This window comes from Megalobrama amblycephala, linkage group LG10 (genome assembly GCF_018812025.1).
Source record: "Megalobrama amblycephala isolate DHTTF-2021 linkage group LG10, ASM1881202v1, whole genome shotgun sequence".
Lineage (NCBI taxonomy): Eukaryota > Metazoa > Chordata > Actinopteri > Cypriniformes > Xenocyprididae > Megalobrama > Megalobrama amblycephala.
The window spans coordinates 1,528,042-1,549,081 of record NC_063053.1 but is presented as its reverse complement, the minus strand read 5'-3'; the positions used below and the strand labels follow the sequence as shown (position 1 = coordinate 1,549,081).

The following is a 21,040-nucleotide window of genomic DNA, read 5'->3' as shown; positions in this document are numbered from 1 at the left end:
CTGAAGGGGAAACGACAACAATCAAACAGCTGGTGGTCAAGCTACGCTCCTGTTGCTCGTAGATTCATGTGGGAGAAGCAGACCAGGTCGTCCAGGTCGTCCACTGGTTATTTTTAATGGTCAGAAAGTTAACTACAAAGATAAGACTTGACAAACAGCTCTACAGAGATTGGTACTTTCTTTTCTCTTAAAGGTGACATGAAAGTCTTTAGACTGGTCGGTATTATTGTGAAATATTCATTAGTACGTGTCTTTGTAGTTTTTGATCATCGTGTTACAACTAGCTCCGTCTGTAAAATGACTTTTCTTTGTGCAGCTGTTTGTTCACATTAATAGTAGTGTTATCATTTATATGCTATAATAATATTTATATATATATATACTTTGAATTAAGTTTTTATATATTTTTTTAAGTTTCATTTTGAGTTTAGTTTCAGTTTCAGTCATTCATTTATATTTGTTTTTTTAAATTTCTATATAGCTTAAATTTATTTTTAAATTAATTCATTTTAATTTTTAATTTGTAATTTCTCCACCGATACCGATATCCGATTATTCAGAGTGATATCTGCCGATACCGATAACGACAGTTATGCCTTTCATACCTTCTTTTAAATTAATGATAATTTCATTATAATTAATAATTAATCATTATATTTTTAAAACAAATGTTAATAAAATCTTTGTTCTCTCCATTTCATCACCTTGTTTCAGAGTAACTGGTATCAGTTATAAACGTAAACACATTACTCAAATTAATATTAACACACATTAACTAAATTCTGAAGATAATTTAGTAATGACAGTATTAACTTTAGTAAAGATAATTACTATTAATATTGAATATCAAACTGATTTCTTAGCATTTTCTTTACACAAAGCACAAATTTATTGCATTTTCCTGCCCTCTGTTGATTGACAGGATATATTTGCCCTGATTATCGGTTGTTTTTATTATCGGCCGATACCCGATAATCTAAAAATTTGCTTTTATTGGCCGATACCGATTATCGGCCGATATATCAGTGCATCTCTAGTCATTTTTATTTGTTAGATTTTTATATATATATTTATATAGCTTTAATTCAATTTTATTTTATTTTTAGTAATTTTAGTACTCAAACATATTTATTTTATTTAGTTTAAGGTGTTCATGTAATATTTATTTCAAATTATAATAGTTAACAATAACAAATACGGCTTATTAGCCAAATAGCTTTTAGGTAATGCAGCAGAATCTTAATCAATAATTATATTCAGATTATATAATTATATTAAAATAACTTAATTATATTAAGATTCTGCTGAATGACATCCTATTTGAAAACTATTATACAGGATGTCCAGTAGGAAGTATGTGTGAAATGAGTTGTAAATGCCATATTATGCTGACTTAAGAGTGTAGCATTTCATGTTTCGACAGACAGTGCTGTTATCTCTTTATCGTTATGAAGGACAATTGTTTAGATGGCAGACGGCGCTCTTATGCATTTCATCAAGTCTTCAGGAAATGCAAGTGTGCTTTTTCTTCATGTGGTTCCACTGTGTCTTCCGCAGTCTTCTATATGTCATACTATAGAATATTGTAGTTCAAAATAGTTCAGAGATGCTGCTGTAAAGGTCTGTGTTCTGGTGAAAAACTTTAGTTGTAAAGTAAGGTGACCATATTTCTGAAACCGGGGACATTTCCTATTTAAGTGGTCAAAATATCACAGGAATCTCATTTGTTATTATCTATTAATTAAAAATCGGGGACAATACATTTTTTATTTATTTATTTATTTATTTATTTTAAATTGTTGTAGGTTCCACGTTTTACATTAATAATTATTATGATTTAATTTTATTATTAGGATTTTTGGTCTGGTTGTAATACAATTCAACAACAACAACAACAACAAAAAAACTAACCAGTAGGCCTAACCACAGAAAACTATTATACACTATTTTAAAAAATCACATTACAAAATAAAACAACATAAATATGAGATAAATAAAACAGCATTTAACAAATATTTTTAACATTTATTATTGAATTTAATATTTTAATTTTCACATTAGGCTACAACTTTTTAAACTTTTAACTATTTTTAACTATTATTTTGCATTTTAGACTAATTTTAAGCACTAAGTAAGTTGCAAGTGTATTATTATTATTTTATTTTATTATTTTTTATTTATTCATATCTGAGCGTACCTTCACCACGTGATTTAGTTAAGACGTGTGTGCAAATCACTGCGTTGTAACTTTGGACGTTTAAAATCGACCCTTTGCCGGGAGTTTGATTGACAAGCGATCTAACCAATCATAACGCCGAATCCGCCATTTTGTCCGACAAAGCAGTCAGGAGTTAGAAGATTAACCTCGGTGGATTTGAACCTGAAAAATGGTGTGTACTGACGTCTTTCCGCGTTTGAAACAACATAGCCTACCTTCTGATGTTCATTCATGTTTATTTGATGCTATAAATGAACTAGTAGGAAGAGATGATCGGTTCACACTGAGGCACTACAGCAATCTGTCACGACACATTAAAGAGGCACAAAATGATTTTTATTGTTTGAATTTCTTAAAAAACTACACAGTTTGAAAGCTGGTACTTTGTTTAATATCATTCTGTTCTGTCTTGTCTATCGCTGTGTTGTCAGTATCCTCTTTGCTCCGCGATGTGTTTTTCACTCTGTGTGGTGTGACAGTGCCACGGCTTGTCCTACAAAGCAACAGTAACTAAGGGGGGGCGGGTCTTTGTGAAGGGTCAATTGTCCAAAACAATTCCGCACCCAGTTGAGGCCCTGTTATAAAACACATAACAGTGTTACTTAAATTTAACATGAGTAGTTAGTATGTTACTATCTTGTAAGCTGAAAACAATAACGATGCTTCTTTTGATAACTGATGATATTGGCGCTCTGATCTCACGTTTTTCATGAAGTAGTGGCGCACGCGCGACCAAGTGTAGTGTGGCTGCACAGCTCCCTCTGTTGGTGAAAATAATCAATACACGATTTATCCGATATAACCAGCAGGCTGCTGTATGCTGGTCGGACTTTTTTGCAATGTATTTGTGGGTTAATTTAAAAGAGCTGTAAAATGGGGATATTTCCGGGACAGCTCCAGTCGGGGATGGAGCACCAAAAACCGGGAAATGGAGACGTCTGGTCACCCTATTCTAAAGACAATATGCATTCAAGTGCAGCTTATCTCTTTGAATGGGAAAATTCTCCAAAGCTGTTTGCCAAACTTTTGATTAAATTTCATATTTGAAGTCACCAATGAAATCTGACAACAACTGTCTCTTAAATTTTGTTTCTAAACGCTCGAATCATGAGAAAAAAATCTGCATTTTTCCGGCTGTATGAAGTGCGCTTGCGGAGTCCTAAGCGCGCGTCTGACTGTTTCTATAGAGGGTATTCGTCGACGTCACTTTCCCGCCGAAAACGCGCTCCCTCAGCTGGACTGAGTGGCAAAAGAACCTGCTGCGTGACTGGATTTAATAGAGGAAACTGCGAAAACACGAGTAAAACTAACGAATTACGGTTGGGATTGAATGTGTTCCTTACAACTCGTCAAATAAAACTAATCCATGGATATTGACATGCAGCCAAGAGTCGTGTTTCCTGACATTTATATGTGCCTGATTTCGATGGTGGGGAAATACATAAAGCAAATCTGCATGTGATATTTTATATAACTACAATATAGGTAGGTTTAAATCCGCGTAATCACTTCATATCAATGTTATATCGTCATATTGTCCAGCCCTAAAACATATATATAGTTTTATAGTATAGTTTTTGTCAGTGTTGTTTATTTAAAAACACACAATTATGCAGAATATAAGATCGAAAATATTTAATTGATGAATTGTCAACATAATATAGACCAATTTGGTGTTTGCAAACAGCGATGACGTTTTTTTATGGGCGGAGCCTACCTGGTTGCAGAAAATGACAGTTGAGCAGTAGCAGTCTATGGAAGCCACGAAATAAAAGAATAAAAAAAAGTTAATTTCGAGTTTATGTCTCAGAATTCTGACTTTTATTTCTCGCAAACCTGAGTTTATATCTCACATTTCTTACAAAGAAAAACAGAATTGTGAGATATAGCCTACTCGTTATCCTGTCTTTTCTGAATTGCAATTTATCCCGCAATTCTTACTTTTTTCCCCTCAGAATTGTAAAATAAACTCACAATTGCGAGTTATAACGGCCGAACTGGGAGTCATAAACACGCAAATGCAAGAAAAAAAGTCAGAATTGTGAAATAAAAATGTTATAGACTATGTTTAAAAGTTATCTATGTAAAATGTTATAGGTTTAAATATTATTTCATGCTGTAACTGCTATGTATGTATGTCCTCTGAACTGCATATGTGAATATTATGTAGACTTACTGTTTACTTCAAATTCCTGCTTTAATAGTAGACTAATCCTTGCAGGTGTCATCAGTCCAGTCTGTGAAACGTCTCCGTTTAGCTTCAAAGGACGTTTTCAACGATGGTTTTCTTTAAAAATGAAGACTATATTTTTTTGCATTCCGATTCCAACATCCAGAGGCACAACAAAACGTTTTTCTCTTATTCTGTGGATTTTGCACATTTTCCTCCAATTGCTACCGCTATTTTTCTGCAACCACTATGCGCGCGCAGCTGCAAGTGACGTAATTGTGACGTCTGCTCCAAAGAGGTCTATATAACAATACAATATATACGGTATGATTTTACCTCAAAATCCAACATTTTGACACAAAATGATAACTGCAAATCCATGTTTCTCTGCCTGGAGTTCAGATGTTTCTGAATTGCAGTGATCCATTTGCTTTTTTTTTTCTGTTGCTTTATGATTTTTTTTTTTTTTTAAATATGTGCCTCAGGTTTTGTGTCAAAGCTATTTGTACAGTCAATCACAAAGCTCTTTCCCGTTTTGGATGTGTTTTGTGTGTTTTTCGCAACATTCACACTGAAAACCAATGCTGCCGCTCAGTCTTTTGCCACTCAGTGGACGTGACCGCAGCCGAAACGGTCGACGGTGACGTCACTTGCATACCCTAAAGGTCGCTGCAGTGACGCGATGACTTTACCGATCGGCGATTGGCTCGTATTTTAGAAGGTGGGACTTATTCCGCCATATTGCGCGTTGCACTTTCTCCCATTCATAATAATACGAACGCACCGTCTTTCTAAATATAAAGTCTTTGATATTACTCACTTGATCTTAATAACAACCTACTTTTGGACATTTTTGGTTGCAGAATACATAAGGTGACAAACTTCGCAACATCATACTGACTTGATCTGAATAATGACACTATTGACTGATTTATAGATTTTGTGAATGAACTTTGAGCTAAATTGAACCAACATTGAACTAAATTGCTTAATAATGAGACTATTGCCTTTTTAAAGATGCTTTTACACTAAAATTGTGTCGATTTTGCAACATTAAAGGGATAGTTCACCCAGAAATAAAAATTCTGTCATCATTTACTCCCCTCATGTATGAGTTTCTTTCTTTTGTTGAACACAAAAGCGTTGGTAATCTAACAGTTGACGGTTGAGCCATTGATTTCCATAGTATTTTTTTCCTACTATGGAAGTCAATGTCGACTGTCAACTGTCTGGTTACCAACATTATTTAAAATATCTTCTCATACATGTTTGGAACAACTTGAGGGAGAGGAAATGTTGACAGAATTTTCATTTTTAGGTGAAATACCCCTTTTATACCGAAGCTGCTTTATATAATCAGATTTGACCTGACAAGTGTTTCTACAATGGCATCAGTAACCGGATTTGCTTTTACATAGCAGGTGACAAGTACATAAAGGCGTCTATTTAATTTAAAGCGGCCTGTTTAAGAGAATGCACTCAACTTTAGATGATGCAAGTTACAATAGGATTTCTGTGTGGGCTTCTCACCTTTAAAACCACACATACGCACACACACACTCACACACTCCCATCGCGTCTGCTCTGTGGGGAAGCCACCTGCATATGTTAGATGTAGAGATACAGTTTGTGGTACTTCAAGGGTAACAGGTGTACAAAGCTCAACTTCAGTACTGCAGAAAGAGACAAACACGTACAGACGCAAGACCAAGACGTCCACCACAGTATGTCTTCGTCGACACACTTGCACACACTCACAAATGCCTGCGCTCAGTATTAGCATGCGGTTAGAGAAGTGGGTTACCTGGAAGGTTATCGGGTGATGCTGCTGACATCCAGGTGTGTTGTGGGATGTCTGACCCTTTGCTGTGACCCCTCTGTGTCTGGTTTGGTTTGTATGTGATTGTGTGTCAGAGGTTTCTGGCTGTGTAATGTGTGTAAGTTTGCAGAATTAAACTCTTTTTTTTACCATCACATGTGCGTAATGTCTCTTTCACAGTCGCAGACAGTTCGGTCCGAAGGACCAGGATGAGGTGAAGATCATCGAGCACCAGACGCAGCATCTGAGACTGATGCCACACCTGGCTGCTGCCCTCGCTCTCACCTTCACCACAAGGTTAATCTACCTCCCGCTGTATATGATCTTTTTTAAGTATTAATTTAGCACATGATTTTGTTCAAAGGGAATTTACTTTAAAGAGGACCTATAATGCCCTTTTTTAAAGTCTTGATGTTGTTTTTGGGCTCTACACAGCACAATCCCCAGAGTTAAATCAACTCTACTCAGAGTACATATGGTCCCTCTCTACATAGAGTTAAAATAACACTGAAGCAGAGTTAAAGTTAATGAGATAATATGCTGTTTGTGGAGTTGTTTAATCAGATCCTGAGGGATTTAATGTCTTTTATCTTCAGTTGATTTCATCTAAGACTGTGGCTGGAAGTCATTTGTAGTTATGTGTGTTTCTCTTCAGTGATTCTGCTTGTTAACAGCAGGTGTTCATCACTAATGCTCAATCATAACAATTAATCACTTAATTATCTCACTAACTTTAAGTCTGCTTCAGTGTTACTTTAACACTATATAGAGAGGGACCATATGTACTCTGAGCAGAGTTGATTTAACTCTGGGGATTTTGTTGTGTACTAGAGCAGGTTTTCATGTTCAAGGTAGTTCCTGTCTCTATGAAGCCCCGCCTTCTGAAAAGCACACTGTGCTCTGATTGGTCGGCTGGAGCAGTGTGTTGTGATTGGTGTTTGGAAAATGTCCTGCCCCTTATCATAACCGTTAGTTTCAACACACTACTAACTAACTCAACCAGGCCCCGCCCCTTTATTCTGCATGTTAATTATTTAAATGAGGAATATTTTGAAGAAAACTCAAGACTATGGAGGCGTTTCAGGGAGTTTAGAAACACTGACACTGATATAGACCTTTTTCATACTCAAACAGCAACATTACACACTAAAGAAAGATGAACATGGAAAGAAAAACTTAATAGGACCTGTTTTAAAGAAGCTTTCCTGATACTCAAACAGTAGAGGTCATGGGTTCATTTCCCAGGAAAAGCAGGAACTGATAAAATGTAAATGTGTACCTTGAATTAGTGGTTCAACGGATCATAAAACTCACAGTTTGGATCATATTACGTTTTTTGAGTCACGGATCATTGAATAATTTTTCGGATCAGCAAGAAAAGTAAATTGGGAGGTAACTTTGCTTTCCATTTAAAACTCACTTTAAGTAATCTGATACCACAGCAAAAACTACTAACCTAACTAATAAATTAAAACATAATTAAAGGCCAGTGAACAGTCAATACACTAATTACAAGCATAAATACAATATAGCAAAGTTACAAATGAAGAAAGGTCTAGTTGTAGTATTGATTTTAGTATTGATTTAAATGTAAAATAACACTATGTTCAAAATTTTATATAGATTAATCTTTGTTAATGCTGTGTTTTGTTGTTTGATTAAAGGGGACCTATAACGCCTCTTTCACAAGATGTAATATAAGATCCCCAGAATGTGTGTCTGAAGTTTCAGCTCAAAATCCCCCACAGATCATTTATTATAGCTTGTCAAATTTGCCCCTATTTGGGTGTGAGCAAAAACACACAGTTTTTGTGTGTGTCCCTTTAAATGCAAATGAGCTGCTGCTCCCCGCCCCCTTTCCAGAAGAGGGCGGAGCTTTAACAGCTCAACAACAACAAAGCTGGAGAATCTCACGCAGCCAAAATGACGAAAGTGTTCAGCCTTACATTGTTCAAACCGGAGTCGACACTGATGGAGAGACTCAGGAAGAAGTTACAACTTTTAGACGTTTCTGAATGGTTAGTGGATAAATTGATGTAGTTGCTGTGGAGTTGATTCAACTCATCCACTAGCATGTGCCGTCATGTTCATCTTTTGTGTTGAATTGACCCTCGTTTGTGAAGCAGTCCGGCGTAAAATGAACAACACTCTACTACAACAACTCTTCCTCTTCTCTAAAGCAGCCCAACATGGCCCCGCCCCCTTTGTTGTGTGTTCTCGGGGGCGGGGCTTATATAAATTTTAGGATTTGTGATGTCACTAACCCGGGAAGAAGCTCGTTGTAGTCCCTACCAGTGATTTCTGTAAAAGAAAATATCTCTCTTTGCATTGAACTTTGAGTGTTGTAACTTTGCAGATGTTGTTTATGATCAAACAGCAACATTACACACTAACTAAAGTTAAAAAAGTCAAATCATAATCAACCACCCCTTTAACATCAATAACAGACAACAGCTATTTATAGGCTGCGGTCACTTTAAGACCCCACACACGGATCCAAAATAAAGATAAGCATCCGATTACTTTCTCAACTCTCCGCGTTCACTTAAGACACAACTGACTGTGTTTACAAGAATATCTGCAGAGATGGGTATTTTAACATAATTTTGTGTGTATGTGTCCATGCAAGTGCAAGGAGACGTGAAAGAGGAATTAATTCGGAGTTTGCACGCTTTGTGAAGTTTCAGGTGTGTACGGTTACGCGCACAGATAACAGCGCATGGCTGCCGCATTAAATTCTCCTCCAGCGATTAAGTATATATAGAGTCTGTATGTGCTGCGTGTTTTAAAGAGAAGTGCGCACATTTGCGCATGCAATCCGCTTGTGATCAAAATAAAAGCTCAAGGGTTTATCTCTTGCAAGTGAAGAAATTAGTACATAAGACACGCTGATTCATAACGCTCCGAAGCTTCCTGAAGCAGTGTTTTGAAATCAGCCATCACTAAATAAGTCGTTATTTTGTTTTTTTTGGCGCACCAAAAATATTCTCGTGGCTTTATAATATTAATATTGAATCACTGTACTTGCATGAACTGATTTAAATATGTTTTTAGTACATTAATGGATCTTGAGAGAGGAAATGTCATTGCTGGCTATGCAGGCCTCACTGAGCCATCGGATTTCATCAAAAATATCTTAATTTGTGTTCTGAAGATGAACGGGTCTTACGGGTGTGGAATGACTTGAGGGTGAGTAATAAATGACATAATTTTCATTTTTGGGTGAACTAACCCTTTAAGCTCTAAGTTTTGAGCTCTCAAAGTGCACCAGATAGATGCATTTAACCTTAAAATGTACAAAATTTTCCTCCTAGAGGAGGTACACCCAACAATTTTTTGCAAATTCCTGTGGGAAACAATGTACATTTTATGAACTTTACTCCAGCATACTACAACAAAGTTCCTTTCATGACTGTTAACGGAAAATTAAATTGTCATTGGACAAAATAGTTGAATGTTTACAATGTCTGGCTCCGCCCCTGTTCTCCTCTGCCTCTTCCAGATTTGGAATGGTTTAAAATCTATCGAATGTGTTAACTAGCAAGACAAAACACATGCAAATGATAACCTTTACCTCTATGGCGGTTAAACCACAATTAATCTGCGAATCACCTGCGTGCTGAACCGTGGAGCCAGTCCGTACGGATCAACAGTGGCCAACAATTAACCCCTACCTTGAATGCAATACGAGTTGCTTTGGATTAAAGTGTCAATTAAATGCATAAATGTAAAGAAACTAATAATATTACCAATGAAGATGTGTTAAAGCTTTTTAAAAGGTGAGGATCTAAATGCAAACGGTCATTAAAGGGATAGTATCTTCCTTTGTGTACAGCATAACAAAGAAATTTACATTGCACTGAAGGTACATATATTATCAGTTCATAAACATAAAGTGGCAGCACAAAGAGCAGTTTTACTGGCCTCCACTGGAGGTCTCTGTCTTTGTGTAATTCAGGTCAGTGGCACATTCTGAGAAATACCACAGCAGAAGAATCAAAGGAAGAGAAGAACTCAGATGCCTCCTTCTGAGAAACCACTGCAGATTTCATTATTATTTATCTGACGCATCTGCACTCTATTGGAAAATAAAAGAAAGCTAAATTTGATGGTCAAAAAATCAGTACAGTGAAAGTCTGAGAGAGATTTTTAAATGACTATTACATATATATTCTATGTTTTGTTCATTGAAAAATGATAAAGAAGTCACTTCTGCTCACCAAGGCTGCAATTATTTGATCAAAAACACAGTAAAACGGCAATATTGAAAAAATATTCAAATATGTGAAAAGGGCATAATAGGTCAACTTTAATATAATGTAAAGCGTAATTTATTCCTGTGATCAAAACTGAATTTTCAACATCATTACTCCAGTCTTCAGTGTCACATGATCCTTCAGAAATCATTCTAATATGATGATTTGCTGCTCAAGAAACATTGTTACTATTAACAGTTTCATATTTTTGTGAAAACTGATACGTTTTATTTTCAGGATTCTTTGAAGAATAGAAAAGAACATCAAGATTTAGAACATTATAATGTCTTTACTGATCAATTCAATGCTTCGTTGCTGAATAAAAGTACTAATATCTTCCTGTGTTTGTTCTCAGATACGCAGCGGGCTTGATGGATGACGCGTTGTGTCAGGGTCAGGATCTTCAGAGCAATCGCGCTCTGCAAGCCCTCGTCGCAGGACTCAAAGCCTACAGCACGTGGGAGAACCTCACGTGTCTGCAAGACTGCCGTGAGTGTACTGGCGGCATGGTGAGTGTGTGTGTGTGTGTCACTTTGCACCTAAACACACACATATACACAAATACTACTGTCCTGTGGTGTGAAATACAAACATCCTGAAGAGTCAAAGAATAACTTGCTTGCATTGGCGTTTTGTGGACAGTGTTAGAGCAGAACACACTGACGTGTGTCATATGCTATACTGTGATAAAATGTTTAAATGCATTATGCTTTATAATTATGACTATATGTGCATTATTTAGAAGTCTACATATCTTGGACAATTACAGAACCATTTAAAATGACCTAGTAAAGACAAAACGTATTCTATATAAAGTATTGTTTTCTTTTAAATATCAGAGATGTAATCAACAGTTAGATCTCATTGATTTAACAGCCTGTGCTGTTTGTCGTGCAGGTAGCGTGAACAGCATTTATGTCTTTTTAAAATGTGTGAAACCACAGAGCTTATGGTGTACCATAATAAGTAACCAAGCTGATAATGTACCTTTTTGCTTTTCACACTTTTGACTTTAAATATTTTTCATCTCACGCAACACAAATCACAAGGTAAAAAAAACTTGTGTTAAACATGAGATGTTTTTTATATTGACACTAAACAAATGGTTGCATCCTTATTAGTTAGTGTTTACTAAGGTAAGCATCACTGTTACTATAACCCTAGAGTATTTTTACCTTGTAGGGGGTTATTGACCATTTGGACTAGTTGGGGACCACTTAGAATTGCTCAAGAAACTCACCAAAACACCCTAACAACTGCATATTATAGGATTAGTTCACTTCTGAATTAAAAGTTCCTGATAATTTCCTCTCCTCCATGTCATCCAAGATGTTCATGTCTTTCTTTCTTCAGTGGAAAAGAAATGAAGGTTTTTGAGGAAATCATTCCAGGATTTTTCTCCATATAGTGGACTTCACTGGGGTTCAACGGGTTGAAGGTCCAAATGTCAGTTTCAGTGCAGCTTCAAAGAGCTCTACATGATCCCAGACGAGGAATAAGAGTCTTATCTAGAGAAACCATTGGACATTTTCTAAAAAAAAAAAAAAAAAAAAAAAAAAAATGTATATGCTTTATAAACACAAAATATCTCCTTGCACGTGCTTCCGCTTTCCGTATTCTTCAAAATGCGTTATGTAAGTAGAATAGGGAAGGTGTAGGACATACAGCGAAAGTGTTTTGAAGAATACGGAAAGCGGAAGCACGTGCAAGGAGATATTTTGTGTTTATAAAGCATATACATGTTTATTATTTTTAGAAAATGTCCGATGGTTTCTCTAGATGAGACTCTTATTCCTCGTCTGGGATCATGTAGAGCTCTTTGAAGCTGCACTGAAACTGACATTTGGACCTTCAACCCGTTGAACCCCAGTGAAGTCCACTATATGGAGAAAAATCCCCATAAACATCTTGGATGACATGGGGGTGAGTAAATTATCAGGCCATTTTAATTCTGAAGTGAACTAATCCTTTAATGTCCTAAAAACCATTCAGAACACTTTAGCAACCATATATCAACGTCCTGGCAAACGTTTACAACATTCTAGCGTCCATGCGGAGAATTTTGTGTGAGTCATATATTTCCATCTACTTAATTAGCCGGGGCAAAAAATACCACCAAAATGAATAAAAATGTCAGCAAAATTCAATATGTAGCACAAAAAAATACCCCTCTATGAGTACTTGTATGATTTTGATTTTATACAACAGTTTAATAACAATAAGTTAATATTAAATTACTTGCAGCTTATACACTATCTTGTCTGTTTTTTATGGAAACTTGTTTCTGCCACTAAATAAAAAAATTAAAAAGGTAATTGCGACTTTTTATCTCACAATTCTGAATTTTTATCATGTAATTCTGACTTTAAATCACACAATTCTGACTTCATATTTTGCAATTCTGACTTTATATCACGTAATTCTGACTTTTTCATGCAATTCTGACTTTATATCTCACAATTCTGAATTTTTATCATGTAATTCTGACTTTAAATCACAATTCTGACTTTATATCACACAATTCTGACTTTATATCACACAATTCTGACTTCATATTTTGCAATTCTGACTTTATATCACACAATTCTGAATTTTTATCATGTAATTCTGACTTTAAATCACAATTCTGACTTTATATCACACAATTCTGACTTTATATCACACAATTCTGACTTTATATCACACAATTCTGACTTCATATTTTGCAGCTCTGACTTTATATCTCGCAATTCTGACTTTTTCATGCAATTCTGACTTTATATCACGTAATTCTGACTTCATATTTTGCAGCTCTGACTTTATATCTCGCAATTCTGACTTTTTCATGCAATTCTGACTTTATATCGCGCAATTCTGACTTTTTCATGCAATTCTGACTTTATATCACGCAATTCTGACTTTTTCATGCAATTCTGACTTTATATCTCGCAATTCTGACTTTTTCATGCAATTCTGACTTTATATCGCGCAATTCTGACTTTTTCATGCAATTCTGACTTTATATCTCGCAATTCTGACTTTTTCATGCAATTCTGACTTTATATCGCGCAATTCTGACTTTTTCATGCAATTCTGACTTTATATCGCGCAATTCTGACTTTTTCATGCAATTCTGACTTTATATCTCGCAATTCTGACTTTTTCATGCAATTCTGACTTTATATCGCGCAATTCTGACTTTTTCATGCAATTCTGACTTTATATCTCGCTATTCTGACTTTTTCATGCAATTCTGACTTTATATCTCGCTATTCTGACTTTTTCATGCAATTCTGACTTTATATCACGCAATTCTGACTTTTTCATGCAATTCTGACTTTATATCTCGCAATTCTGACTTTTTCATGCAATTCTGACTTTATATCTCGCAATTCTGACTTTTTCATGCAATTCTGACTTTATATCACGCAATTCTGACTTTTTCATGCAATTCTGACTTTATATCTCGCAATTCTGACTTTTTCATGCAATTCTGACTTTATATCGCGCAATTCTGACTTTATATCTCGCAATTCTGACTTCATATTTTGCAATTCTGACTTTGTATCATGCAATTCTGACTTTATATCACGCAATTCTGACTTCATATTTTGCAATTCTGACTTTATATCTCGCAATTCTGACTTTTTAAATCACGCAATTCTGACTTTATATCACGCAATTCTGACTTTAAATCAGACAATTCTGACTTTATATCTCGCAATTCTGACTTTATATCTCGCAATTCTGACTTTATATTTTGCAATTCTGACTTTGTATCACGCAATTCTGACTTCATATTTTGCAATTCTGACTTTGTATCATGCAATTCTGACTTTATATCACGCAATTCTGACTTCATATTTTGCAATTCTGACTTTATATCTCGCAATTCTGACTTTATATCTCGCAATTCTGACTTTAAATCAGACAATTCTGACTTTATATCTCGCAATTCTGACTTTATATCTCGCAATTCTGACTTTAAATCAGACAATTCTGACTTTATATCTCGCAATTCTGACTTTATATCTCGCAATTCTGACTTTATATTTTGCAATTCTGACTTTGTATCACGCAATTCTGACTTCATATTTTGCAATTCTGACTTTATATCTCGCAATTCTGACTTTTTAAATCATGCAATTCTGACTTTATATCTCGCAATTCTGACTTTAAATCAGACAATTCTGACTTTATATCACGCAATTCTGACTTTATATCACGTAATTCTGACTTCATATTTTGCAATTCTGATTTTATATCACGTAATTCTGACTTTTTAAATCACACTATTCTGACTTTATATCATGCAATTCTGACTTCATATTTTGCAATTCTGACTTTATATCACGTAATTCTGACTTTTTCATGCAATTCTGACTTTATATCACACAATTCTGACTTTATATCACGCAATTCTGACTTTATATCACGTAATTCTGACTTCATATTTTGCAATTCTGACTTTATATCACGCAATTCTGACTTTATATCACGTAATTCTGACTTCATATTTTGCAATTCTGACTTTATATCACGTAATTCTGACTTTTTCATGCAATTCTGACTTTATATCACGCAATTCTGACTTTATATCTCACAATTCTGACTTTATATCATGTAATTCTGACTTTTTCATGCAATTCTGACTTTATATCACGCAATTCTGACTTTATATCACGTAATTCTGACTTCATATTTTGCAATTCTGACTTTATATCACGTAATTCTGACTTTTTCATGCAATTCTGACTTTATATCACACAATTCTGACTTTATATCACGCAATTCTGACTTTATATCACGCAATTCTGACTTTATATCTCACAATTCTGACTTTATATTTTGCAATTCTGACTTTGTATCATGCAATTCTGACTTTATATCACGCAATTCTGACTTCATATTTTGCAATTCTGACTTTATATCTCGCAATTCTGACTTTTTAAATCACGCAATTCTGACTTTATATCACGCAATTCTGACTTTATATCTCGCAATTCTGACTTTATATCACGTAATTCTGACTTCATATTTTGCAATTCTGACTTTATATCACGTAATTCTGACTTTTTCATGCAATTCTGACTTTATATCACACAATTCTGACTTTATATCACACAATTCTGACTTTATATCACGCAATTCTGACTTTATATCTCACAATTCTGACTTTATATCATGCAATTCTGACTTTATATCTCACAATTCTGACTTTATATCACACAATTCTGACTTTATATTTTGCAATTCTGACTTTATATCACGCAATTCTGACTTCATATTTTGCAATTCTGACTTTACATCACACAATTCTGACTTTATATTTTGCAATTCTGACTTTATATCACGCAATTCTGACTTCATATTTTGCAATTCTGACTTTACATCACACAATTCTGACTTTATATTTTGCAATTCTGACTTTATATCACACAATTCTGACTTCATATTTTGCAATTCTGACTTTACATCACGCAATTCTGACTTCATATTTTGCAATTCTGACTTTATATCACGCAATTCTGACTTAATATTTTGCAATTCTGACTTTATATCACGCAATTCTGACTTTATATTTTGCAATTCTGACTTTATATCACGCAATTCTGACTTCATATTTTGCAATTCTGACTTTATATCACGCAATTCTGACTTCATATTTTGCAATTCTGACTTTATATCACGCAATTCTGACTTCATATTTTGCAATTCTGACTTTACATCACACAATTCTGACTTTATATTTTGCAATTCTGACTTTATATCACGCAATTCTGACTTCATATTTTGCAATTCTGACTTTACATCACACAATTCTGACTTCATATTTTGCAATTCTGACTTTATATCACGCAATTCTGACTTCATATTTTGCAATTCTGACTTTATATCACACAATTCTGACTTTATATTTTGCAATTCTGACTTTATATCACACAATTCTGACTTCATATTTTGCAATTCTGACTTTATATCACGCAATTCTGACTTCATATTTTGCAATTCTGGCTTTATATTTTGCAATTCTGACTTCATATTTTGCAATTCTGACTTCATATTTTGCAATTCTGACTTTATATGACGCAATTCTGACTTCATATTTTGCAATTCTGACTTTATATCACGCAATTCTGACTTTATATTTTGCAATTCTGACTTTACATCACACAATTCTGACTTTATATTTTGCAATTCTGACTTTATATCACACAATTCTGACTTCATATTTTGCAATTCTGACTTTATATCACGCAATTCTGACTTTATATCACGTAATTCTGACTTCATATTTTGCAATTCTGACTTTATATCACGCAATTCTGACTTTATATCTCACAATTCTGACTTTATATCATGTAATTCTGACTTTTTCATGCAATTCTGACTTTATATCACGTAATTCTGACTTCATATTTTGCAATTCTGACTTTATATCACGCAATTCTGACTTTATATCACGCAATTCTGACTTCATATTTTGCAATTCTGACTTTACATCACACAATTCTGACTTTATATTTTGCAATTCTGACTTTATATCACGCAATTCTGACTTCATATTTTGCAATTCTGACTTTATATCACGCAATTCTGACTTCATATTTTGCAATTCTGACTTTATATCACGCAATTCTGACTTCATATTTTGCAATTCTGACTTTATATCACGCAATTCTGACTTCATATTTTGCAATTCTGACTTTATATCACGCAATTCTGACTTCATATTTTGCAATTCTGACTTTACATCACACAATTCTGACTTTATATTTTGCAATTCTGACTTTATATCACGCAATTCTGACTTCATATTTTGCAATTCTGACTTTACATCACACAATTCTGACTTCATATTTTGCAATTCTGACTTCATATTTTGCAATTCTGACTTTACATCACACAATTCTGACTTTATATTTTGCAATTCTGACTTTATATCACGCAATTCTGACTTCATATTTTGCAATTCTGACTTTACATCACACAATTCTGACTTCATATTTTGCAATTCTGACTTTATATCACGCAATTCTGACTTCATATTTTGCAATTCTGACTTTATATCACACAATTCTGACTTTATATTTTGCAATTCTGGCTTTATATTTTGCAATTCTGACTTCATATTTTGCAATTCTGACTTCATATTTTGCAATTCTGACTTTATATGACGCAATTCTGACTTCATATTTTGCAATTCTGACTTTATATCACGCAATTCTGACTTTATATTTTGCAATTCTGACTTTACATCACACAATTCTGACTTTATATTTTGCAATTCTGACTTTATATCTTGCAATTCTGACTTTATATCACACAATTCTGACTTCATATTTTGCAATTCTGACTTTATATCACGCAATTCTGACTTCATATTTTGCAATTCTGACTTCATATTTTGCAATTCTGACTTTATATGACGCAATTCTGACTTCATATTTTGCAATTCTGACTTTATATCACGCAATTCTGACTTTATATTTTGCAATTCTGACTTTACATCACACAATTCTGACTTTATATTTTGCAATTCTGACTTTATATCACACAATTCTGACTTCATATTTTGCAATTCTGACTTTATATCACGCAATTCTGACTTCATATTTTGCAATTCTGACTTTACATCACACAATTCTGACTTTATATTTTGCAATTCTGACTTTATATCTCGCAATTCTGACTTTATAACTCATAATTCTGACTTTATATTTTGCAATTCTGACTTTATATCACACAATTCTGACTTTATATTTTGCAATTCTGACTTTATAACTCGCAATTGTGACTTTATCACGCAATTCTGACTTTATATTTTGCAATTCTGACTTTAAATCTCACAGTTCTGAGAAAAAAGTCAGAATTGTTAGATAAAATGTCGCAATTACCTTTTGTATTTCATGGCAGAAACAGGCTTCCATAGTTTTTGGTCTGTTTCACCAATGAAAGTTAGTTGACCCAAAAATGAAAATTCTGTCATTAATTACTCACCCTCAAACCCTTGAGACTTTCGTTCATCTTCGGAACAAAAAAAAAAGTGGTAGTTGCATAGACTGTCAATGGAGGGACAGAAAGCTCTCAGATTTCATTAAAAAGATCTTCATTTGTGCTCAGAAGATGAACGAAAGTGAACGACATGAGGGTGAGTAATTAATGAAAATATTTTCATTTTTGGGTGAACTAACCCTTTCACAAGTCTCAGGTGTCAGTCATTTAAAAAAAAAGGGGACTGCAAAAAAAGTAATTTCTATTCACCTTTATGGTTTGAGTTTGAGTAAATACATTGAAAGTTGTTGGATAAAGCCCTGCGTTTAACTCTCTAAACTTTGTTCCAATGATTATATAAAACTTTAAGTGGTATGGTGGTATGTTAAGTGTATGTCATAACATCTATGTATATTTTGATTTGCTTTATTTCCTGTAGCCACATTTAAACATAAACTGTGGTTGATTTTCCCCCAGGGCTATATGTTGGAAAACCGTATTCCTTCTTTGAAGTGTGATTCAGACGTCTTTGTCACATTTGAGGGCGACAACATGGTCATGCTTCAGGTATTCATAAACACTACACAACTAGATGACACCACACAACAAATGCACTGAAATGAACTGGCCAGCAAGTATTGAGGGGACAAAACACTTGGTCACAAGGGTCATGTTTATTACCGCCTTTTTCCTTAAGGTTGTTATTTGTTTTCCTACTTATTTTGAAGATATTCCCTTAATATAGTGCAATATCACATTTAAATACCCATGTTCAGACAAACAAGACAGTGTAAACAGAAAACACAGAGATATCTACACGATGACCGCTTGGAGGGGAAACTAGACAAATGGCAATTCTTTTAAAAATATAAACTGTGTCTCACAAACTAAATTGAATTAAGTGGATTATGAAGGCATTAGAATAAAGGGGGTCATTTTGATGCAAATCTGCAATAATGTGTCTGTAGTGTGGGGGCTGGTTATTAGATAACTGCTGGGGTAATTAAGTCAGCTTTGTGATTCATTTTATGCTGGTTCTGATTAGCACCACATCGATTATAGACACATAAAATGACACACATGCACGTATAACATGCATAGAGACTCACTCACAACGTCTGCATTCACAGCTTGCCGAGGCCTAAAGACATGTATTTTCTGCTGAAATTAGATTATCCCCTTCAGTACCAAAATAAAGTCATGCAAGTGAAACCTTGGAAACAGGCTGATGATGTTGTCATTTCAACACTAGAGAGTCAAAACCAGGGATAATATTCACAATAGTGGTTGAGAATTTGTTTATTACCATGCACATTTGGACCCCCTAGTTTGTAATTGCTTGAAAACATCCTTGGTATCTCCACCATTGAATAAAAAGACTTTTTGAATAAAATGACTTTTCTTAGAACTGTGTGATATAAAGTCAGAATCGCGTGATATAAAGTTGGAATTGAGTGATATAAAGTCAGAATTGTGTGATATAAAGTCAGAATCGCGTGATATAAAGTTGGAATTGAGTGATATAAAGTCGGAATCGCGAGTTATAAAGTCAGAATTGCGAGATATAAAGTCGGAATCGCGAGTTATAAAGTCGGAATCGCGAGATATAAAGTCGGAATCGCGAGATATAAAGTCGGAATTGTGAGTTATAAAGTCAGAATCGCGAGTTATAAAGTCGGAATCGCGAGATATAAAGTCAGAATCGCGAGTTATAAAGTCGGAATCGCGAGATATAAAGTCAGAATCGCGAGTTATAAAGTCAGAATCGCGAGTTGTAAAGTCAGAATTGCGAGTTGTAAAGTCAGAATTGCGAGTTGTAAAGTCAGAATTGCGAGTTGTAAAGTCAGAATTGCGAATTATAAAGTCAGAATTGAGAGATATAAAGTCAGAATTGCGAGTTATAAAGTCAGAATTGCGAGTTATAAAGTCAGAATTGCGAGTTATAAAGTCAGAATTGCGAGTTATAAAGTCAGAATTGCGAGTTGTAAAGTCAGAATTGTGAGTTGTAAAGTCAGAATTGCGAGTTATAAATTCAGAATTGTGAGTTATAAAGTCAGAATTGAGAGATATAAAGTCAGAATTGTGAGTTATAAAGTCAGAATTGCGAGTTATAAAGTCAGAATTGCGAGTTATAAAGTCAGAATTGTGAGATATAAAGTCAGAATTGTGAGTTATAAAGTCAGAATTGCGAGATATAAAGTCAGAATCGCGTGATATAAAGTCAGAACTGAGAGATATAAAGTCAGAATTGTGAGTTATAAAGTCAGAATTGAGTGATATAAAGTCGGAATCGCGTGATATAAAGTCAGAATTGAGAGATATAAAGTCAGAATTGAGAGATATAAAGTCAGAATTACTTGATATAAAGTCAGAATTGCGAGATATAAAGTCAGAATTGAGAGATATAAAGTCAGAATTGCGAGTTATAAAGTCAGAATTGAGAGATATAAAGTCAGAATTGTGAGTTATAAAGTCAGAATTGAGAGATATAAAGTCAGAATTACTTGATATAAAGTCAGAATTGCGAGATATAAAGTCGGAATCGCGTGATATAAAGTCAGAATTGAGAGATATAAAGTCAGAATTGTGAGTTATAAAGTCAG

At 34.3% G+C, this 21,040-nt stretch overlaps 1 protein-coding gene across 3 annotated transcripts in view; it reads left to right on the top strand.

Annotated features, from left to right (window-relative positions):
• acoxl (acyl-CoA oxidase-like) overlaps nucleotides 1-21,040 on the top strand; it is a 72,741-nt gene that overhangs the window by 10,520 nt on the left and 41,181 nt on the right. For all 3 annotated transcript variants that reach the window (XM_048203889.1, XM_048203888.1, XM_048203887.1), the window contains 3 exons: nucleotides 6,388-6,504; nucleotides 10,819-10,972; nucleotides 18,915-19,004. In XM_048203889.1, the coding sequence (XP_048059846.1) occupies nucleotides 6,388-6,504; nucleotides 10,819-10,972; nucleotides 18,915-19,004 (361 nt within the window). The remainder of the gene's footprint in view (nucleotides 1-6,387; nucleotides 6,505-10,818; nucleotides 10,973-18,914; nucleotides 19,005-21,040) is intronic.